Raw genomic sequence first — 23,792 nt, 5'->3', positions numbered from 1 at the left:
GATCTTCAAATTGTGATGCATCCTATGTTAGCTATGAAATTACACCCAAATAAAGAGTTGCCTAGTGTCTTAGTGGTTAGAATTCTAAGCTTTTATGCCATGAGTCCAATTCCTGCCATGGGTTCAATCCCTGGGCAGGAGCTAAGATCCCCAAAGGCATATGGTAGAGCGAAAAAAAGATTAAAACAAAACAAAACAAAACCAGGGTAAGAAGGATGAGTTAAATGAGAAGAACAACATGGAAAAGAAAATTCTCAGATGATGTCTATGGTGTTTATTCACAGGATTTAGTTCCTGTAAGACAGACAGGGAAGGCTTGCAACAGAGAAAGGGAAAATGAAGTTCTAGTGACACTCTTGGAACAAATTAAGGGTTGACTTAGTTTTTCATGCCATGTGTTTGGTGACAAGCCTAGCAGTTTACTGTGTCTGAGTTTTGTATTTCTATCCGGTCTTTGTATTTATATGCTTTCATTTCTAAGTTAAACAATTTTCCTTTCACCTTCCAAATATGCACACTTTTTATTGGCAGCATATACAGAATATAAACGCCTACCTCAATGGTGAAACAAGACTACAGACAGAAAAATGTTCAGCTTAGAGCAGAAAAAGGCAGAAGGACAGTTTTTTTCTCAATTTTAAATATTTTAATGATGTAAACTTTAGCAATGGCAAAACTAATTAAATCAGTGATAGAAATTAGTGCTTGGTGTCTATAATTCATCAAGTCTTCTGGGAACTAAACCTATATTGAGCCTTGAACAAACTGAATTTGAACCTCAAGAGTCTCCTCATATACATTTTTTTTCAAAGGTAAATATGACAGAAATACATGATCCCAGGCAGGATGAATCTAAGAACATGAAATCACACGTTCGGAGGAACACTGGACATGAAAGGCTGAGTATACACATGAAGAGCTGACTATAAATTACACGCCGAATTTTTATTTAATGCCTCCATGAAACACCCCTAACACCTAGATGTCCAGGGAGGTCAACTGTATTCCTCTATCCCTTCTACAGAGAAAAATCATGAACAGCGTGAATCTAGTATGTCAATCCAGGTGGTAGTTGATGTTTCAGTATTTCAAAGTTGTTGAGATCCCACTCATAGAGTATTTTCAAGGTTTAAAAAAAAAATATCCAGGAAACCAAATTGGAAAAAGGAAAAAAAAAACTTTTTAATTACAAACCAAGTTTACATATTGTTAAATGGTCCCTAAAAGCTCATTGTAACCACTCCTAAAACCACTAGCAGGACCTCACAGGAGCCAAACTGCAGTTCTTGTCCATTGCTGATAATTCCCAGTATGCTATAGCAGCGGTTATTTCATGCCATGTTTATAAAGAACAAGGACCAATTTACACAAAGTACAATTGTATATCCTTAAACATTTCACACAAACAGAGTGCACATGCTGGCACTGGAAGATGTCAGCTCTAAACACCGTGTACTGTACCCGAAGTAGTGGCTGAAGAGAAAGCACACTTTCTATCTGAAAGCATGAGGTGGAATACAGCATGGGAGTGTTGTTAACACTGTAAAATACTACACACATAGTGACATAAACTGACATTTAACTGGGAAGAAATTTTCGTCATTCCAAGACATATATATAACTTTGAAAAGAAAACTAGCAGCTTTTACCTGGGCTTCTAAATATTTGTGAATCTGAGACTGACTGCACCCAGCCAGACTCCAAGCAAAGGTAAATGATGTTAGTGTACCATCTTTTACAAAGAATTTCGTCAACATGGCCCTCACCTACTGAGGCCAGACGAGAGCTTAAGAGGTCAGTGCCTGATGTCTCCAGAGTGCCCTTGTGAACAGCTTAGGGGATGATGGGAGGGGAGAGGGAGGAACGGTTGGGGAATTTGTCTCTCATGATTCTGTGCTATGTCACTGGAGGGGCTGAGGTAAAGGTTTGGTCAGTGGAACACACAAGTTTACCCTTAAAGCCATGTAAAAGACAGTCCATTCAGTCTGTGCTTTTGACTGTGTACAAAGTACTGGAAACAATGCCTTTAGGGGCTCAGGTGATCAGAGAACATCAATCAATAGGCACTCCAGAAGGAAGACACCAGAAATGCAGTCCTTCAATTGCATTCCCATTACTGTTCTCACCAAGTCAGTGGCTATAAAAGACCTGATTGTTTATCTCCACCGGGCAATGTGACTTGGTTTGACATAATCACATGGTGTCAGGTCCACATGTAAAAATGTCAGAAGTGGCTGAAGAGCAGCAGCTCCATGCTGAAGGGACCCATTTCCTCTGACTCCAGAGCTCCACCATCTGGTCTCAAAGTTTTTCCCTCTGAGGGAATGGCTGAAGAGAGGTAGCCCAGTGCAACCCTGCAGAGAGAACTTGGCAACCAGTGACACCAAAGGACTCGCTGAGAGGGAGCGAGCTTTCCAACGCTTACATCCAGAGCTCCTGAGATTGCCTTGCAAGTCGTCTTGGGCATGCTTCAGAAAAACATGATGATTCTGGTAGAAGGTGTTTTTTAGGAATAAAACAGATGGCTCCTCTTCTTTCAAGTTTTTTCACCTCACCCCAAAGTATCTTGAGAACATCAGTTCATAAATGCTACCATCTTTTTCTATCACTACCCTCCTGGAGGAAGGGGAAGGTTTCTCCACTCTAAGTGCTCAAGAAGAAATACCATTGAGAGAGCTCTGTACTAACATGAGAGTTATTAACATTGGGACTCCCAAGAACATTTCAGTAAGCTCTCAATCTCTGAGGGAAATCATCAGAGTGATTTTTGGAAGAGATCAGTATTAGTCACCATGACCACAAGTGAGTTTTACCATCTGTCCATTTATCATCTTCTTTAATGCTTTCTTACCCCTCTTAATTTTCAATGAAATTAAAGTGAAAATAAGTTAAAAGAATCCCGAACCTGATGGAGGTAGACTATCTCATAATTTTATCTTTAATATGACTCAAACCACCCTAACTGAGATTTTATTTTTTATAGTTAATTCAAAAGGTATGCATAAGGAAAGTATTTCTCAGACTTTTCAATCCATTATCTTTTTATAAATAAAACTTGCATACCTATTCTGTAATTTGTATTATGTTTTTTTAACATATAGTCAGTCTTGTTAAGAATCATGCATTGAGAACTATCTCACATAAAGATAAAACAACTGACCCTGGGACAGTGAAAGAATTCAGTGCTGTTTGAGAGCAGGTATCAAGCTGTCAAAGATCCTAAATCCAGTTACCAGGTTAGGAGTTCAGGAGGAAAAATAATGCTATCTTTCAAACAAATATGCAACAATGTCTTTCCCAACAAAGGGCTGAGTCCTAAATGCAGTCTGTGCAACAGCACATACCTTTGGCTATGTTCACACAGTAAACCATAGAAACACACTGGCTCTGATGGCTACCTGTGAACAGTGTTTACTTAGTATAGCCACTGGTGGCTTCTTCGGTCAGCAGGACTTTAGAGATGCTTACCGTGTGCCCACAGTCCAGGAAGGACATGCCCAGTGCAATCAAACATTGCCAACCCTAAAAGAGAAAATATAGTCATCATTCGCTGACCCCTCTGGAGAGCCCACTTACCCCCCTCACCGCCCACACTGCACTGCTCAGATGCAAACCTCTTTGCTGTACTAACTGCAGTCCTCAGCTCCCTCTGTTCCTACTGCTTTGTGTTTGTGGTGTGTTTGTGGCAGAATTCCTTGAAGACCACTACCCATTTCAGTCCTACTCCACTCCTCACAATGCAGGGCAATGACTGACTGGCTAATACAACTGCAACAGTCTCCTGAACTAAACAGTAGGAATTCACCTAGAACCAGTCCTCAGGCTTGAAAATGGGTCTTCAACATTTTCTACAGCCTCAGGGTGACTAAGAACGACTCGGCACTGTCATAACTGATCTGCATGAAGGAAGGATCCTCTTAAGTTCTACAGCACTCTTTTTGGGGGGGGGGGGGCGGGGGGGGGTTGCAGAGCTCAGTTCCCTTACCAGGGACTGAATCTGGGAGTTTGAAGTGAAAGCCAGAAATACTAACCACTACACCACCAAGAGTCACCCTACAGCGAATTGTTAAAACAATTTCTGTCAAGGCCATACTGAGTTACTTGGGTTTCCTGGGAGTAAGTCCTTGTATTGTAGGGTCAGTATAATCTTAGTGTGCCCATGGTTTACTGAGGAAAAAAGCAGAGCTATATCTATCTAAGACATAATTTCTCGATATTCATTAAAATGATGTTCCCAGTCAAGTATCTGGCAGACCCTGACACGGGGGCTAGGTAAGTATTGTCAGATGAGCAGGGGGTTTCTATCATCCAGTCTTCCCATTCTCTGTAGCAGACATGGTATAAATTCAGCTGTCCCCAGTCCTCAGCCCCTGTGATTTTTAGAGAAACCTGTCTAGAATAATGAGGGAGATGTGTTGTTGGCATAGCTGCTTTTCACTGATATAAGTAATGTTACAGAAGAAGGTGAAAATAGAGAAAAGAATATATCCATAATCCCACCATCCAAAGGCAACTACTATTACCATTTTACATAACTTACTCTAGACTCTTGACCATTTTTTTATTATCTAGGTGTTTATAATTCTGCATTCCTTTTCTTTTCATTATTATTTATTTTGCATTCCTTTTCGATATAGCTTGTTTTATAACCATCATTCTTTAGTAATTCTAGAATAATTCAACGAGAGATTATCACTATTTACTTGAGTCGTCACTGGACAGCTATTAAGCAGTAGAGCTGGGCAGGGCTGTGAACCCACATGTGCTCCCCGCAAAGATCTGAAATCACAAGACACAGCTCCATTCTCCAACCCCATCTCATACCACTCTACTTTCTACACGGCTGATCTTTGAGTTCTTCAAACATACTACACTCTCTTGTTAGGAATTATTAGGAATGGAAACCAGACAGAGTGACAGATTTTGAAAAATGATGGCTCTTAAGAACAGAGGGAAAATTTATGATTAAAAATATTCTTTAGTCACAGCTGGTTTAACAATTTCATACAAATCGTGTCAGTAACCTGAAGACAGGTAACCATATGCTCTTTTGGGTCCTTTCTCTTCTGAGTGTTAGATGCACCTCACCACCCCTGCCTCCTCCCAGCTGGACTTACCAAGTAAAAGACAAAGCTCAGATAAGCTACGCTGACCACTGCAGCCACCACGTACAATACCACGTGCCCTAGATCCTGCACATAAACCACGACAAAGTACATGTTGATGGAACAGATGATAAGGACCAAGATACCGCCTGCAATCCTCCAGCCTCTGTCAAAAGAATCAGCACAGTTATTGGTAGAACAATCCAACCTGTCCACAAACAGAAAAAAACACTGTGTCTTTTGGGGTCACAGGACAGGAGTAAGTGGCATTTAAAAACAAACCAAAAAGTGCTTATGTCCCAGATTAGGTTAAATGAGCCAAAGTTACACAATGATAGGGAGAAAGAGGAAGAAGAGAAAAAAAAACACTATCAAATAATCCCTGTTATTTAAGCCCCTAAAAATGCAACAAGCCTTACAAGTGAAAAAGGCATGAGTCTCTAGAGACGCAACAAGTCATTTAAATACCCCAGGTACTTTAGAGATGTATATAAAAGGTATTAGCTTATGCCTCCCTCATTAAGATCATTTAACATGGATTTAAGATACTTTAACCTTCAGTGGCTGAAGTTGAAGAGTTAAAGCCCTAAAAGCTAAAAAATTTCCCACCAGAAACAAAAAATGTGCTTGCCCTCCATTGTTAAATTCATGGTCTCCATTTTCTTTGATATTTTTTACACTGAAGTATAGCTGATTCACAATGTTGTGTTTATTTATTTTTAATTTTTGGCCACACCCTGTGGCATGTAGGACCTTAGTTCCCTGACCTGGGATGGAAATCCCACCTCCTGCGCTGGAAGGCAGAGTCTCAACCACTGGACCACCAGGAAGTCCCCAACAGTCTCTATTTTCTAAGTCAGAGATTGAGAGGGCAGCTCTAGAATCATGTCTTAAAGCACATAGTCCCCCTATGACTTAATTTCTGACTGGTCAGTTTGATGAAGATACCCTTCCCCCACACATCTTGGGGAACTAACAGAAGTACACTCACAATCCATTGGCAAATTCGCTCATCACAGGCCGCAAGCTCGTAAAAGTGAGGATGGGTATGAGAGCAAAGGGAAGCTGCAAAAGAAAAAAATAAGATCAGACAGGGCTACGGGGGTTCCTGTAATACCCTAGAGAGCAGCACAGTTAGCAAAAGGGAACCACAGACCCTGCCTCACCTACTCTGTGAGAAATGATTCTTGTCATCGCAACATGCTGGAGGGTTATGTGGAAATTTGTAGCATGAACCTAGCGTCAGTTATGCTCATAGTGTCTACAAAATTTCTATCTGCCTTGTCTTCTTAATCTCCATAATACCCAACAGTCTCATTTACATTATTTAATGTTCGCTTTGGTTAATGAATAATTTTGTGTTCTATATGTAATTACAGCTTATAATTCCCATTCAACAGGCTTAGAAAAAAACAAGCCACTTCTAAAAACCTTTTAGATTCCAGAGATTTCATATGCATTCACCATAGACCAAGACTGTGCCTCTTTCTTCCTCTGAATTTTCCCCACACCCACACTAGGCTTGGTACCTAAGAGCAATACAGAATGCCTCCTGACTCAATGGGATGTGAGTTTCCCCAGCTCCCTCCTCACCTGTAAACTCTGAAGAACATTCAGGAAGTCATTCATTCCTGTTAGATGCTCCACGTCTTGGAAGACGGCCACAAGCAGAGTGGGGATGATGGCAATAGAACGGGTAAGAATCACTCGGGCAAAGCGTGACCACTTTAGGTTCAGGAATCCCTGGAAGAAAACACAGAAGGAGGATGAGTGTCTGAAAGAGGAAACAGAAAAAGGTCTGAGGAGGTTTGGGAAGACCTTAGAGGCACAGAATTAAGAAGGGACAAAAGGGCAACATCCCCTTCCTCTCGTCTATCCCAGTCACAGCAGCACGTACCTCCATGACAAACTGGCCGGAATAGGTTCCTGTCATGGTGGAGCTCTGCCCCGCAGCCAGGATCCCCACCGCCCAGATGTAGAGAGCGGCAGGCCCGAAGTAACACCCCAGCACAACACCCTGGAGAGGCAAGGGAGAGAGATCACCTGAGACAACACCCCAAACATATCCTTGGTGTCACTTCTCCCCATTCCTGGCTATGCACCCACCTCTACCAAGCGCTGTGCTGGCACTGTCCCAGAAGCTAGACTCGGGTCCTGACCTCGTATTAGAGGCTTTCAACCTAAATTCTGTTGGATAGGCCCCCATTCCTCCTCAGCCTAGTCCCTTCTCTTCTCTAGGCTCCTAAAGCTTTTATCCTCAACTCATATGTTACGTATCAAAAAGAAAAATGACTATAACACACTTCCCAAATTATATTCCTAAACACACTATTCTGGAAGATGGTAATAGGAATGGAGAGAAACCTCCAATAAATTTCAGAAATGTTAAATACTATGTATTGTGTACCACTGGAGGTTCACAATGTAATCAGCATAAAAGGGACAGAGAGGCCCCAGTAAAGACCACTTTACTGGAACTTCCCTGGCAGTCCAGTAGTTAAGACTCTGTGATCCCATGCAAGGGGCATAAATTTCACCCCTGGTCCGGGAACTGAGATCCCACATGCCACACAGCACAATCTAAATAAATAAATAGTCTTCAGCCACACACACAAAAAAGACCACTTTACCAGGAATACTTCTTTAGTCTCCCCAATTAACACATAGAAAACAATATGCTATCAACATAAGTTTGGGAATTGCTGATACAATTAAATCATCTTGTCAGCTGATCTCCTATTCCCTTCCACGTAATCCAAAAGGCTTGTCTGGCATCTGGACCTCTGAAAAAAAGACACTCCACAGAAGATATGCTGAGCTCCGAAGTGAACCCACTGAAAAGACCAGACACTATGCTGAGAATCTTGATTCAGGAGCAGAGATCAGAAATCCGGACTCGTTTACCCCTTTGTAGATGTCCACAGCCAGTGTTGAGTTATCGTCTGGGAAAAGGTGAGTGTGGGGACTGCTGCTGTTTGTACAGACCGCAACCTGGAACCAAAGCAGTTTAGGATCAACTTTTGAGTCCAGAACTCAGAGAAGACCTCTCCAACAGCTCACACACAGACGGATCATCTAAGAAACGAGTCCTGCAGGTGAGACACTGGACACAGGCTGATGAAAGCAGAGGCTGGCGGCAGGTCCTTGAGCTCTGCCTCCCCACTTTTCCTACGCCCCCAGGTCACCAAAAGCTTCTCCTCGAGTCAGAGTGTGCATGGTAATACACGAATGCTGGGTCATTTTAAATGATAATAGGTGGTGAGGGCCCTTAAACAGACTTCAAATATGAGAGGACGCCCAGAACAGAGTGGCCTATTCAAAGCAGAGCCAGGAGTCAGAGGTCCTATGGGTGGGAATCAAAGGACTTATCAAAACTAGATTGGCAAAAAAAAAAAACACCTAGATTGGCAATCAGGAGTCAAGAGGACAGAGAATTCAGTGTGATAAAATAGCCTGTCTAGCCATAGCTTTATTTTCTGTTGGCTGACTCCTCCCGCCGGTAAGCACTAAATGGCAGGACTGGCAAGCAGCCAGTAGTTGGTAAACAGGAAGCAAAAGGGGATGAGAACAGCCAAACAGACATGAAGCCACCAACAACGGCACGAGGCAACCTTGGGCTAAGACACGCTTCCTTACCTGTTTAAAGCTACGAAGGAGGGTCTGGGCTTGGTCACAGCCCCAGATGTAAACCTGAGTAGTGCCATGACTTAGGGGCAGCACTGAGATCTATTTCCCCTGAGCTCGAAGTCACTGTCACGTTTTCCTGCCCCAATGCAGCCTCCTCTTTACCCTCACATCCACTACTACCCAGGACCCGGGCTTACTTACCACCTGCTCGTTGGTTTTCCCAAAAAATGCTTCAGCAAACACCGAGACAACAAAGACATTGATGATAAAGGAAACAAAGAGAGCAATGCAGGATTCAATGAAGAAGTACTTATTCGCTTCTCGAACTTCCTGCTTATTGGCTCGGTCTACCTGTCTGGACTAGAGAGAACAGCAACAGTCACTCTTTGATGAATTGGAACAAGTTTCCTTGTGATATTTCATAAGTCTGTAGTCAGGTGAAAGGCCTAAGGGGCAAACAACTGACCACATGAAATGTGAGACTCCACTTACATCCTGATTCACTGAGTGAGTAAGAAGTCATGACCCTTTGATGACATCATACATCCCAAAGAGGAAAAAGTGAACGAGTGACTGCTGAGCCTTCAGTTATGTGGCTGGAAGAACTGCTGACCTATGAGAACAATCTGATTTCAGACCTAATGGGGACACCACCTTAATTACAAAGGTCTCTGAAATCTTCCAACAAACGATTGTGATGGATTAACTGGTAAAAGACAGATTAGGCTCTTTCCTCCTGATCTCCATGAGGCCATTCAGGCATCTGAGATTTAAAGACAAGAGACACGGTGCCCCTTCAGATCTTTTAAGAAGGACTCTAGTCCCTTCTCTATGTCATCTTGGTCCCATCTCTGGTCACCTTGGTGATACAAGAGTGTGCAGTCCAACTGTGGAAAAACACATGCTCCTTCAGGGCTTCAACAGTTGTGAACTAAGTGTGTGTCCCTTGCAACGAAAGGAAAAGATGCCATGAAACTACACAGGCCACTGAGATAAGAAAGGTCTTGCTCACCTTAACTAAGGCAGAATGCAGGTACATGTTGTGTGGCATGATAACAGCGCCCACGATGCCCACAGCTTGCTCAGTCTGTGGGGTACGACAGCCTGAACAGGATGGCAGGAACATGCCTTTGAGGACCTGGGTCTGGCTGGGTTTCACTGTAACATACTACACACAAACAGAACAGCTATTAGTCTTTTCTGGAATATGAGACTAGGGAGTAACACAGTACTAGAAAACACTGCATCTTTACTCCTTAAACCCCTTCATCAACAACTACACAGGAAATGAGGAACACAGAACCACCCAAAAAAACCAAGCAGTACAGTTCAGAGAATTTAGGAATGGGGTATCCAGACACTTCACACTGTATTTTAGATACATGAAATCGATGTGTAGTGCTGCTGCTCAGTCATGTCCAACCCTTTGCAATCCCATGGACTGCAGCCTGCCAGGCTCCTCTGCCCATGGAATTTCACAGGCAAGAATACTGGAGAGGGGTGCCATTTCCTCTTCCAGGGGCTCTTCCCCACACAAAGACAGAATCCAAGTCTCCTGTGTCTCCTGCACTGGCAGGCCGATTCTTTAACACCAGCACCACCTGGGGAGCCTGGATGTGTTGAGAATCTAATTAATATTCTAAAGAAATAAAACAGCTGCTAAGGGCCTTATTGATACTATTGTCACAATAACTCCTGTGAGACACACCTTAGAATAGTCGATTCTTGATTATCCACACTAATCATGCTTCCATGTTCACCTATGTATAGAAAAATCACTAACACTTGCCACTAGCATCTGCTGAGACTCACTCAGAAACACTTTTTCCTGGTTCAGCATTTCTCTTGAAGCCTTAGACCAAGCTCTATCATCTACTCATAGAGTAGACACATTCTCAAAAGCTTAGCTAGGCCAATAAGCAGAAATCAGTTTATAATAACTGGACACAGACAGGAGCATTACTGAATATAATGGTAGGGTTAGGGTTACTTTTAACCCAATGGAATGTCCAGATTGGGGCACAAACTGGGAAACATGTACTGTATCCCCTATAGTTCACTAATTGTTACAATACAGAGAAAGTCCAAGCTGCAGCTACTGTCAACTAGGATGAGCAGAAACAAACCCCTCTAATGTTAACAGCCAAGAATAATGCTGTAACCCCTTTCCTGACCCTCTCCAATGCTGTTCTGTTGCTGAGAATAACTTGGGACCAGAAATTCTAGTACAGTTTTAAACTAGGAGTCCCTGCAGGTCTTCCTGGACACTAGTCTCTGCCACATCCTTATTCCTTTAAAATTGGCCAGTTCTGAATTCGGCTTTTTGTTAGCATGTACTGTCTTTCATAATAAAAGGACAAAAGCCTTGTTTTAAAAAGTTAATAATGATAATAATAAAGCTAATGAATAAGCCTGTAATACTTGCCTCATAGCCAAATGTGAGGGCCATAATAGTGATGAGAAAACCAAAAAATGCTTCCAGCTTCCTCAAGCCTAAAGGGGAAAAATACAGTAGTGAGTTCACAGAAGGCAGATTACCCCATAAGCCACATGATGGAAAGCAGTTCCTTTGAGAGACCCCTCCATTCCCACTGTCCTTACCATATTTGTCCAAAAAGAGAAATACAAATGTATCTGCAATGGTGATGAGAACTCCACCCCATAGAGGAATCCTAGGTCAGAGATTAAAAAGGGAGATTATAGGAAAGAAACAATAAGAAAGACCCATTTCCCAGTTTCCCAACAGCTCTCCAGATACATGACACCTGGAGGACTAAGGACTCGGGAAAAGGGAACAGCAGCAAGGAGGCCAGACCTTGTGTAGTTTAGGATCTCAGTACTAAGTAAAGTAATACATTCATTCGAATTTTGTCTACGATTTCAGATATTCAGGACACAAATCTAAAAAGTAAGGGTCTTATCTCTCAAGGGACTCACTTATCAAGTGGGATAAACTGAGATACAAATTAATTATAACACACACTGCCACACACTGGCTAACAACAGGTCTGCATAACCTGACATGAGAACATGGAAGACAGAGAGCCTACATCTGGCAGGAGAGAAGACGGTGGTTCCAGAAAGGTTCCACAGAAAAAAACAATACTTGAGGTGAATCTTGAAAACTGAAAATGACTTGGGATTTTCTTTTTATGCTTGCTTTGAAATCTGGCAAAACAATGATTATTTGTAGAGGAAAAACCCCTCACCTTCCTACAGACAGGAGATTGATGGCAATAGCTGAGCCAATAACTTCCTGCATGTCTGAGCCAATGATAGCCAGCTCCACCATCAGCCACAGGATGATTCGTGGAACCTAAACATCAAACAGCAGAAAGATACGGTTCTTAATTAATCATTTCTAAGAACTTCCTCCATAGTTTGGAATTCATATTTTGGCAGTGATCCAATAATAGTCCTTTATTAAGCCTTAGGTCTAGAGATGAAGGACCAGAACTCAAGCTTTACTCGGTCCCTTGACAGAGAGGGCCAGGCTGCTCTTTGTGGTAGAGCCTGAGTCAAGGTTAGGGCAGCAGCTGAGAAGTCCTTCTGTTTTACTTGACACAAGAATGGAGTTTCCATTCATTATTTCCACTTAATTTTTTGCCTAAAAACAATCCTTAAAGTGTTAGGGGAAATGAGGATGCTAAGATGGTCAAAATACTGTTCAGGAGAGAATAAAATACTACAGAAGAAAATATCTATCCTGACCATAACTGAAGAGACAAAACAAACATGAAAAGGTTGGAGTCATCCTTAATATAGTAATGCACAAGCAAGTAAAAAAAAAGACAAGATATGCAAAGGGACTCGGGGCAAAGTGTTGGAATTGGGTGTTCTATAATAAAATCTGGGAACTAATCTGGTCAAATAATCGAACAGAAAGAAATTTAGTAGTGCTAGCTCACTGAGGCCAGGAAAAAAAAAAAAAAAAAACTAAGAAACATGAAGTGTAAGAAATGTAAGAAGAAAGAGAAGCTAAAACAAACTACAAGTTACCGATTTTTTTTTTTTTTTTTGAAAGGCATATAAGAAAAAAAAGCAGGTAAAGATACTCTCTCACAGCCAGGAAAGGAGATTAAACATTCCGGATGAACCAGAAGTAGCTCAGTCGTGTCCGACTCTTTGCAACCCCATGGACTGTAGCCTACCAGGCTCCTCCATCCATGGGACCCTCCAGGCAAGAGTACTGGAGTGGGTTGCCATTTCCTTCTCCAAGAGATAGATTAGTACTTATCTAACAATCAAGTCTCTCAAGAGTCTTCTCCAACACCACAGTTCAAAAGCATCAATTCTTTGGCACTCAGCTTTCTTCACAGTCCAACTCTCACAAACATAAACGACTACTGGAAAAACCATAGCATTTACTAGACGGACCTTTGTTGGCAAAGTAATGTCTCTGCTTTTGAATTGGACTGCAAGGAGATCCAACCAGTCCATTCTAAAGGAGATCAGTCCTGGGTGTCCTTTGGAAGGACTGATGCTAAAGCTGAAACTCCAATACTTTGGCCATCTCATGCGAAGAGCTGATTCATTGGAAAAGACCCTGATGCTGGGAGGGATTGGGGGCAGGAGGAGAAGGGGACAACAGAGGATGAGATGGCTGGATGGCATCACTGACTCGATGCACAAGAGTTTGGATGAACTCCGGGAGTTGGTGATAGACAGGGAGGCCTGGCATGCTGCGATTCGTGGGATCGCAAAGAGTCGGACACGACTGAGCGACTGAACTGACTGAACAATCAAGTCAGTTTAAAGCTATCCTCCAGACACTGGGTCTACCCATTCCTGCCTTAGACAGCAACAAATCCCAAATGTCTAGACACACAGCTACCTATGATATGAGTAACAAACACTGCTTACCCTGGGATACTGGCGGTGACACACTTCAGCCAGATGCAGCCCAGTGACCACTCCCAGTCGAGCTGCAAGGCGCTGGAGCAGGAGCCCCACGATGGTGGCCAACAGAAGAACCCAGAGCAACTAGAGAAGAACAAAACCCCACCATTACACTCATGAGATAACTAGTGGTTTAAATTTGCTTGTTTGGCAATGTCAATGGGAAAGAGTACACTCAGGAAGAGCTCCACTCAGGAATCCAATGATCTGAGTTCTGTATCACATTCTGCACAGAACTTGCTAGGTCACCTCGCACCTTTCTAAGCCTTAGTTTTTCCCATCTGCAGTTGTGCTTTTGTTCAAGGAAACTATCTGGGTAAAACAAAACTAAAAACCAACCACATGATAAAATTTAAAAAACAGACAGAAAGGGCTTCCCTGGTGGTTCAGTGGTAAAAAATTCATCTGCTGATGCAGAAGAATGGGTTCAGTCTCTCGTCCAGGAAAATCCCACATGCCACGGAGCAACTAAACCCGTATGCCACAGCTCCTGGGCCTGGCCTCTGGAGCTTGGGAAACACAGCTATTGAAGCCTGCACATCTAGAGCCTCTGCTCTGTGACAAGAGAAGCCACTGCAATGAGAAGTCCGTGCACCCCAACTAGAGAGTAGCCCCCACTCTCACTGCCACTAGAGAAAAGCCTGCGCAAAGCAACAAAGACCCAGCACAGCTAGGAATAAATAAATAAATACATTCTCATTCCTAGTTGGGATTAAAAAAAAAAAAAGATGGAAAAGCACTTTTCATCTAAGTGTCAGAGCCAATACAGAATCAGCACATAGCCCACAAGGTTGATATCCAACAGGCAGAGCAGAGAAGTACACTGTGAGTGTTTAAAAAGGAAAGGGGGAAAGACTCCATGTTCACCTTAAATCCAGCCACTGCTCCAGACTGCAAATCAGACTCAATGTTTCCTGGATCCAGGTAAGCAATGCTCATAAGAAATCCTGGTCCCGTGAAGGCCCAGAGTTTACGAAAGCTAAAACAAGAGTACTGTACAAGAGAGGAATACAGAACAAAATGATTATCACCTCCAGGGGAAGAATGGATACATGCATATGTATGGCTGACTCCCTTCACTATCCACCCAAAACTAGCACAATATTGTTAACTGGCTATACTCCAATACAGAATAAAAAACTTGAAAAATAACAATAAAATAAAATAAAATTTATCTTGGAGGAAAAAAATGATTACCACCTCCAAATTCCTGGTCTAACTTATGTATTATTTTATCACATAAAAAGCAACAATATCAGCTTCATAAGAACAAAGGATTTCAGAAGTTGGACAAAGGTGTGTCCAAGTTTCTTTTCCATCTTATCCATTCCTTATCAGCAACCTGGCTAGCTCTCTGTCCAAATAAGAGCCCTTCTCTTACCTGTCCTTCCAACAGCCTTTCATTCTAAAACCCCAGCAATAATAACCCCTACCTCTGTGCTCAAACACTACCCAAATGGGACAAAAGGCAACGTAAAAAAGGGAACATGAAAATCATGCTTTCTGGATCAAAAAATGCTCACCAGTAAAACTTGGCAATGGTTTTTCAAGGACCTTAGTTTCCTTAACAGTTTCTCTGACTACAAAAATTCAGTCTTCAGAGATTGCCTGCCAGAATTGACTCTGAGGTTGCTGATCTTCAGTTGTCTAGCAGACATTGTACACAGGTTTTCCCTAGATAATAATATTTTCCTCCAAGGACCTGTCACTAACCTCCTCCTCAGGAATGGCAATCTTCTCATCAAAGTAGGTGGTGAAGGGGTCCTCTGAGCCCGCCCCGGGGGACTGTGGAATTGAGGAGCTACTGTATGCAGGGTTGATGGCACCAAGACTGGCAGAGTCTCCATGGTCTCCAGAAGCATCTTCTGAGTTAAAAGAATTGAGAAGAAATGAATTAAAATGAACAAAATACACTACTATTAAGGTGCTTGGTCGTGTCTGACTCTTTGCAACCCCAGGGACTGTAGTCTGCCAGGCTCCTCTGTCCATGGAATTTTCCAGGCAAGAATACTGGAGCAGGTTGCCATTTCCTACTCCAGGGGATCTTCCTGACCCAGGGATGGAACCCACATCTCCGGTGTCTCCTGCATTGGAGGAAGATTCTTTACCACTGCACCACCGGGAAGTCCAGTGCAGTTGGTAATATCAGTAATCATCTTTAGAAGTACTAACATTAAATCTTTTTAATACCTCAATAAATGCACAAGATCTACCTAACTCCGTCTCAATTTCCAATACTATATTTTTAAATTAATTTTTGAATTGGCAATACATTCAAATGGCTGAAAATTTGAGAAACACAAAAATGCTTACAGTAAAAAAGCTCCCTCACAACCCCCTTCTCCAGTCACCAAGCCCTATATTGGTTTTCAACACTAATCTCACAAACGGCCTCCCCGTAGTTTCACACTTCTACTGTCACTTGCCAATTTCTAGAATCATTTCATTTTCTTCCAAAATCACTGATGTCTAGGGCTCAATATGTAACATCCCCGGACTAGCCTCACTGATCACCTAAATCTTAACTTTCAGAAGGAAATAGGCTAACAGGACACTCTCTCCACCTCCCACCCATTATTTGGTAGGATTTAGTCAAAGGATCATCCTTGGACATTATATCTCCATCAGGCGTCCCCAGAAATGGCTAACTTACAAACCACTATCATATTTCAGGCTAAAATCTGTAGCCGCAGAGAAATGACCAAAAAGGAACCCTTCGCCACCTGACATAGGCCTGCAGTGAAGAGCCTGGGGAGGGGGAGGTGTCACCCTTGCGACAGGAAGGCTCACCGCAGACTAATCACCAGAGTGATTAATCTTCCTCCTGCATTTTGCTGCTAATTTTAAATCCAGCCAGTGGGGGGGGGGGGGGGGGTAAGGTCGAGGGTCTCACAGAAAAGGGCTAAGTCACCAGAAAGTTAGGAAACCCAGTCTGCTGAGACCATCAAATGGCTATTTTTAACCACAAAGCTCTAATCTCAGGGTTTCCAAGAACCCCTTGCAACCGCCAATCAGAAAAACAAAAGCTTTCTTTTTATAGGGAACTGAACCACTTCACCTTAAGTGACACTGAATTGAGGAGTAAATTTACTGAAAAGGAATGGAAATTCTAAAGGAGAAATTTAGACTCAGGAAGGATTAGTCAAAGCATAAAGTCTAATGAAATACTCTATAAGGTGCTAGCTCAGTATTTTCCTGTTCCACTCTTATCTGAAGTGTCTTCAGCAGCCAAAGCACCCCAGAGGTTTTTATACCAGGTCTGCAAGTTAGACTGCCTTTACAAGCACTACTGCTACAGAAACCAGACTTGCAGCTAATCTTGGCTCATCTCAGAACTGGAAATAAAATTGAGGCAGGTCTCTGTGGTTATAAATCCATTTTCATTTACAGCCTAAGTCACCAGGTCACCTAAGTCACCTCTGAATGGAGCAGGTCTCCATATAGTTGGCTGGGGGACAGGAAATGGTGACAATTTTTGATGGAACAGAGGACAAGAAGGACAATATGGTAAATTTCTGTTACTGGCTTAAGCCTAATTTCAAACAAAAATGAGTCAATAACACAAAGCTGTAAATTACCATCTGGTATCTTCTGTTCAGGACCCAACACCATGGTGGATACCTGAGTGCCTGAGTTCTTAGAAAAGGATTCTGGAAAAGAGAGAAGAGAAGGAAGAGAATTAGCAAGAACAAATTAAAACAAGTTCACAACCAGTATTCTGTGACACTGTTTGACTGAACCCTTACTACGCAAAAAGAATAATTGTTCTACTGAATTAGATAACCTTGAAAATAATCACAGTTTTCAGAATATGATTAAGAGATATTTAAGGGGAAAAAATGAAATACTGGCAACACGTGGAAACCAAAGTAAAGCAAAAGCTATTTCAGGCAAGTGGGCAAGTAGTTTTTAATAAGTATCCACGGGAGATAGTGAAGGGCAGGGAAACCTGCCATGCTGCAGTCCAAGGGGTCGCAAAGAATTGGACACGACTTAGCAACTGAACACCACCAAAAAAGCCTCCATACAGAGGCTTCCAGGCAATCAACCACCCAGTCTCCCACCCTTTACCTCCAATTAACCCAAATATTTAAAAGACTGACTTCCCACCATTTTGATGAGCTTTTAAGGACAAAGATCTATAACTCTTTGATCTAACTAACAATTTAAGTTCATGTTTCAAGTTTCTGGAGGGTGGGGAGAAGGGGGAAAGACCTCACCAGCACACTGGTAGAAGAGGGCCACTATTTCCCAGTCTCATCTTTCCCTGAGAGAGACTTCAGCTGTAAGGTTTCAGGTCTCATTCCCCAACACTTCAACAACTGAGAGAAGAGTGAATGACCATGCTCCCCTCAAGGAGAGCTGAGGCACCAGGAGAAAAAGCCACCGACAGCAGCCCGCCTGCACCTCTCTCCATCAGCAATAAGTAACCTACAAGGGGGGATGAGGAGTGAGGGATATTAGGGGTGAGAGGGGGTGTGGTAGTGAGGGGGTATCTCAGATGTCCAGCCTCCTAGTGGGTTAAGTTTAACTGGGGTAGAGGGCTTAAGTTTACTTGGGCTAAGTTTAACAGGGGGTAGAGGGAATACTACTAAGCCCACTGGGCCACAGATCTATGGCATATTCTCCAGTCAACTCCACCAATAAGGTTAATTGTTTAAAAATTCTGATCTACTGATTAAGGAATCTACTTCTTAGTTATTTCTAAACTTAGAAATAATGGGAAAGGTAAATAATATTGTTCACCACCACCCCTTGAATCCCAATAACAACTATCCTGAAAAACTGAGGAAGCCTCCCCTCTCTCTCCTTCACTATTCCTTTTCTACTCTTGGACGATTATTGCTCTTATGTGAACAGTGCTCTACTTTCTTTTTTAGATAATCTATCGACATATTCTAGGACTTCCCTGGTAGCTCAACAGTAAAAAATCCTCACGCTAATGCAAGAGACTTGGGTTCAAGTCCTGGTAGGGAAGATCCCCTGGAAAGGGAAATGGCAATCCACTCTAGTATCTTGCATGGAAAATCCCATGGACAGTGGAGCTTGATAGGCTACAGTCCATGGGGGTCCCAAGAGTCAGACATGACTTAGCGACTAAAACAACAACAAATCAACATACTCTATATCTGTTTTGCCAAATTACAGAATTAAGACCTGAAAGGAGTATTAGATTTCATCTATTTTCTGGAGTACACAACATACCAACATCTAAATCTTGCTAATTTAGAAAATACAAACTTTCAACTCTATAGTCACCAATAAGGAGACTCCTATAATAAACAGTAGCCATGTCCTTCCTATCAGTTTGTGCTATGAGATGGTTTCGTCAGCAGACCTCAATACTGCTGACTAAATCCCACCCCTCTTTCAGCCAGCACCTCAACTAAATGGGACTTACACATCTGACCACTCAGCAGCAGTACCACTTGGATTCCAATCACAACACAGATACTTTTACTTAAATTCTAAGAAGCCAGGATAACACACAATAAACTAGAAACCACAAATCCGATCTGGGACTACGGCTCTTACACGGGAAATCGTGGGCTATTTATATGAGACAATTTCCTTATACTTCAATCAGCTCTGAGAACATTATTATTATCGGGAATTTCCTGGTGGTCCAGTGGTTAGGACTCCATGCTTTCCCTGCAAAGGGCAAGTTTAATCACTGGTCAGGGAACCAAGATCCCACAAGCCACAAAGCACAGGCCCCTCAGCCCACTCCCCCCAAAAAGAGTATTATTATTGGGAGTTCCCTGGTGGCATAGCGATGAGGATTCTAGCCTTTCATTGCTGTGGCCTGGGATTCAGTTCAATCCCTGAATGGGGAACTAAGATCCTGCAAGCCACACAGCACAGCCAAAAAATAAATCAAATAAAATGGAAAGACGTGCCAAAAAGTGTTAAAAGTGGTTATTTTTTAAAGAATATTATTATTAATGTTATATTGTTATTATTAAGAATAACTCAAGTTTCTAACTGCTGCCCTACTCATAAAGAATCGATAAACTTCGACTACTTTTGCGTGATGACACTCGGTATCAGAAGGCACAGAAGCGTTCAGTGTACTTGAGGACAGCGTTCAGTGTACTTGAGGACGATCCCTGTCCAAAAGGAGCCTTTAAACCTTGCATCTTTAAAAAAGCATAACAGTTGAGATAGTAGTGTGTTTTTCCCCAATATGAAGTGTGAAAAGGTGACAGTTAAGTAATTTTAAAAAGAAATATCTCAAGATAAAAATTTTAATAATTACTATTAGTATTCTAAGTGATTGTTCCCAAAATTACTTACAGAACTTGTAAAACACAAGAAATCTGATCTTCTCTGTGAAATCTCTCTCCAAGAAAGAAAATGGGTTCTAGATTCCAACCTGTTTGCTGGTTTGTTTGTTTGTTGTGCTGCATCATGCAGCTTGTAGGATCTTAGTTCCTGGACCAGGGATCAAACTGGGCCCCGGCAGTGAAAGCACTGAGTCCTAACCAGTAGGCTATCAGGGAATTCCCTATTCCAAATTTCTCATCAAAACACTGAGTCAACAAATTATAAGCTCCATTGCTTGCAGTGTCTAGAGAACATAATTACAGCAAGGAATGGAGAGTCAGTAGGCTCTGGGTGCTGCCCAGTGTTAAGGTCTTCACGAAAATCCAACACCCATACAGAAGCAGTAAGTTAATATAAGACCACTCTGCTCTCTAGGACCATACCACCAGGTCACTTCAGTCATTAAATTACATTAAGAAATAGATCAAGTGGAGATACAAGCAACAAGATTCAACCCTGCAGTACTCGGACAGTTATGATTAACAATGTGCCTTGACTTTCTAGCTCACCCCCAACCACTAAGTGTCACCTTCTCTTAAAGCCAGTAATTTCCTCCTATCAAACAGCCATCGACAGCAGGGGGAAGAAAAGGCACTCACGGGTCAATGTATTATAACTATTTTATCCCATTCCTTATCAAAAAAGTTTTAAGACTGTTTTACAAGATAAGAATGCTAATTACATTTTCTGTCTAAATGTCAAAAGTCTACATATCCTTTGACCCAGCAATTCCATTTCTAAGAATGCATAATAAAGAAACATTTGTACAGGAAGTATCAGCATATGCAAGAATATTTCCCACAGCACTGTTTGCAGTGTCAAAAGACTAAGACAACTACGACATTCATAGAATGGAACACTGTAAACAAGGGAGATCTAAACGGACTGACAGGAAACAGTCTCCAAGATACACTGTGAAGTTAAAGATACAATTTATAGAACTCTATGCTATCATTTATGCAGCAAAAGAGAGAGATTGAGAAAATACATGTACAGAGGAAATCCAAAGGACATGCCCAAAACTGGTAATGCCAACTCCAAGAGCAAGGAGTGGAGGAGCACAAACGAGGTCAAGCAAAAGGACCTCTCATGAAAATACAGTGTGCAGTTTTACAATTAAAAAAAAAAAAAAATTGCCAAGTAAATGCATCATTTATTTTTTAAAAACATAAAGATCATGCAGATTTACTCAGTTCCCCAACAAACACCTCAGGAACCTTCCGTTTTTCAACGAACACTTCAGGGACCAATTCTCTCTGATGGAGCTTCTGCAGTGGATTCCCAGAGAGCTGAAGCCTCAAGCTTAACTTACTACTACTTGGACTTAGTGCGCAAACAGCCATGCTCTGAAATTGTGATTTGGAAGTTTCTCCTGAATCCAAAGAAATAAAAAAATCCTCCTCAGCAAATCCTCCTCTTCACTCCCTAAAATGGGTTAAATGGCCCTCTTTCATGTTCCCCAAGGCATCTGCTGCTTACTACTATCATATCATGTTATTCTGAAAGCACTTATTCCCTGATACTACTCTTGCAACTTCTCTGCAAGTTTGAAATTACATCAAAATAAAAAGTTATATCCTCCAACACTTACTAGTTATAAAAACTTATGAAATTTAATTCACAGTAATTCCAGGTGTTCTCTTGGCATTTACAAGAACTCTAGAAGAACAGTGTGAATAGCCCAAAACTGGTTTAAAAATCGCCAGCAAGGAAGTGTGAAATACTGAATATTAAATACATACAACTTCAACTTTTCCCCCCACGGCTAAAAAAATGCTTGAATTTAAACTAATATTTTTCTTAGAAAACTCTCTTATAGAGAGCAAGGGTACCCCAAGCCATTTCATTGATCTTAGGAGCTGTTGCAAAGGTCTCCCTAAAATTAATTTGAAGTTTTGGAGAGGACTGTTTTTTGAACTGTCCTCTAATTCTTCTCCCCGTCTTTCCCCCATTATATAAATAAAATCAGAGACAGCATTAAGTAGGAAAAGAAGTTTCATAGAGGCAACCATAAAAGTGTGCATGGAATCAGTTGATTAGATATATATGAACAGGAATGTTTAAAGCTGACTGGCAAACCCACCTCTTCTTCCTCAGCCAATACTCAGTGTTCAACATGCTGGTGACAAAGTGGAAACTGCCAGAAACAGGCATTAAAAGTCATACTCAAGTTGTTTATTAGAGAATAAAAAGGAGTTGTGATGAAAAAAAAATTAAAAAAAGAATTCCATTTGCTTGAAGAAAACATAAAGATTTCTAGATCCTTCTAAAATTCCCTTTTCTCTAAAGGTCTACTTTAAGGCTAAAGTACTTGATAATCTTACTAAACCACTATTATTAATCTAGCTTTTATATTATATAAGATGTTCCTCATGAAGGTGAGCTCCTGCCCCCGTATGATTGAGAGTCAACAAAACTGAAATATTCCGTGGTTCAAACAGAGCTCACTGCTGTCTGAACCTATGTGTTTTAGAAATATCTATTTATTTATTTGGCTGCGTTGGTCTTAGCTGAGGCGCAAGGCACCTTTAGTTGTGGCGTGTGGCATCTGGTCCCCTGACCAGGGATCAAACCCGCCCTGTACTGGGAGCAGAGCCTTTGCCACTGGACCACCAAGCAAGGCCCTGAACCTACAGGCTTTAATAAAGAGTACTACTGGCCATTTTTCAAAATGAGAAACGGTAACTTCCTCTGTTTTTCCACTCCAGGTCAATAAAGCACCCATTTCTCAGTATTTCCATCAAGATATCCATCTAATTGATTCCAAAAATCTCCCCCCACAGTGGATGATGGGAGAGAAATCAGCTTAGAAAAGTCATGTGAATTTCTAAATTATAATTGAGGATGTGAAGTGTGGAATTGCTTTTTAAATTTCGATTTAAAAAAATCCTATTTTTCTCTCATAAAAATGAACTTGATATAAAATCGACATATTGAAAAAAAAAGATAGGTTGGAAAGAGATTACCTCTACTTCCTGACAAAATAACAAAACGAAAAGCCCCTCTGGTTAACAAAAACGCCTTGAAACTCTAATCCTCTCCACCCTAGTGGGTAATACTTCAGTAAGCTGAAAGCCACACAAGCACACCCAGTTCATTGAGTACAAACAGTGCTGCCGCTGTAAGTGCTTCACTTACAGAGCATCTCTCTCTCTCTGGCACAAGGTCCACAGACTGTGTTCCTTTTTTTTTTTTTCATGTTACTGACTTTTTATATCATAGTAATGATCTGCAAATTGGACACATCTCATTTAGTCTTTCAGAATACCACAATTTCAACTCACCAAGTTTGCTGTTTGCCACCTGACTTAGACTTTTGAAAATCTGTTTTATGGTTGAAAGGAAAACCTAACATGGAGAACATCTAATGATTAAGAAAGAAGAGAAAGGTTAGGCAGCAATTAGAGGAGAGAGGGGGTAAGATACCAGGAGGAAGAGTACAGTTGATAACAACATCAGCTGCCTGGGTGTCAAAGACGATAACAGTGGGGAGAAATGTGGCCAGGCTGTCAAGAAGTACTGTGCTTTTAGACAAAAATATCACTCATCAGCCAGAGACTTCAGAATTAGAAGGGCCCAATTAGTATCTGTTAAACTGGGCTCTTCACTTTCTCTGCTCAGCCCTCTGAGGCTTAGTCAGGTTCCAAACCTCCTTGCCTGCTTACATGACAGGGCCACTAATATCTTACTTCCAGAAACTACAGCTTGGTCTTTGTTCCTCCCAACTCTCACTGTAAGTTTCCCCTGATTTCCTCCCGATCGACCGATGTTTACAGTAGTATTTCCCTCTGACAGCCCAACCTGGCCTTCTGGGCCTGACACAACTATCTCAGA

At 41.8% G+C, this 23,792-nt stretch overlaps 1 protein-coding gene across 8 annotated transcripts in view; it reads right to left on the bottom strand.

The window, feature by feature from the left end:
* Window positions 1-23,792, bottom strand: part of LOC147371601 (natural resistance-associated macrophage protein 2) — a 32,251-nt gene that overhangs the window by 3,609 nt on the left and 4,850 nt on the right. For 4 of the 8 annotated variants that reach the window (XM_086399437.1, XM_086399441.1, XM_086399435.1 and 1 more), the window contains exons 2-16: window positions 17,210-17,281; window positions 15,345-15,496; window positions 14,499-14,624; window positions 13,596-13,715; window positions 11,942-12,048; window positions 11,334-11,404; window positions 11,158-11,225; window positions 9,745-9,900; window positions 8,934-9,092; window positions 8,010-8,096; window positions 7,003-7,122; window positions 6,699-6,848; window positions 6,097-6,170; window positions 5,118-5,271; window positions 3,469-3,522 (exon numbers count right to left, since the gene is read on the bottom strand). In XM_086399437.1, the coding sequence (XP_086255563.1) occupies window positions 3,469-3,522; window positions 5,118-5,271; window positions 6,097-6,170; window positions 6,699-6,848; window positions 7,003-7,122; window positions 8,010-8,096; window positions 8,934-9,092; window positions 9,745-9,900; window positions 11,158-11,225; window positions 11,334-11,404; window positions 11,942-12,048; window positions 13,596-13,715; window positions 14,499-14,624; window positions 15,345-15,496; window positions 17,210-17,281 (1,670 nt within the window). Of the gene's footprint in view, window positions 1-1,157; window positions 3,523-5,117; window positions 5,272-6,096; window positions 6,171-6,698; window positions 6,849-7,002; window positions 7,123-8,009; window positions 8,097-8,933; window positions 9,093-9,744; window positions 9,901-11,157; window positions 11,226-11,333; window positions 11,405-11,941; window positions 12,049-13,595; window positions 13,716-14,498; window positions 14,625-15,344; window positions 15,497-17,209; window positions 17,282-23,792 lie in introns of those variants that run through there. The other 4 variants (XM_086399436.1, XM_086399442.1, XM_086399443.1 and 1 more) reach the window with 2 other exon arrangements.

The sequence above is a fragment of the Bos grunniens genome, chromosome 5 (genome assembly GCF_055505025.1).
Source record: "Bos grunniens cultivar Pamir isolate PY7600 chromosome 5, Bosgru_T2T1.0, whole genome shotgun sequence".
In the NCBI taxonomy this organism is placed as follows: Eukaryota; Metazoa; Chordata; class Mammalia; order Artiodactyla; family Bovidae; genus Bos; species Bos grunniens.
The sequence above is the reverse complement of the archived record's forward strand: the minus strand, read 5'-3'. Positions and strand labels throughout refer to the sequence as shown.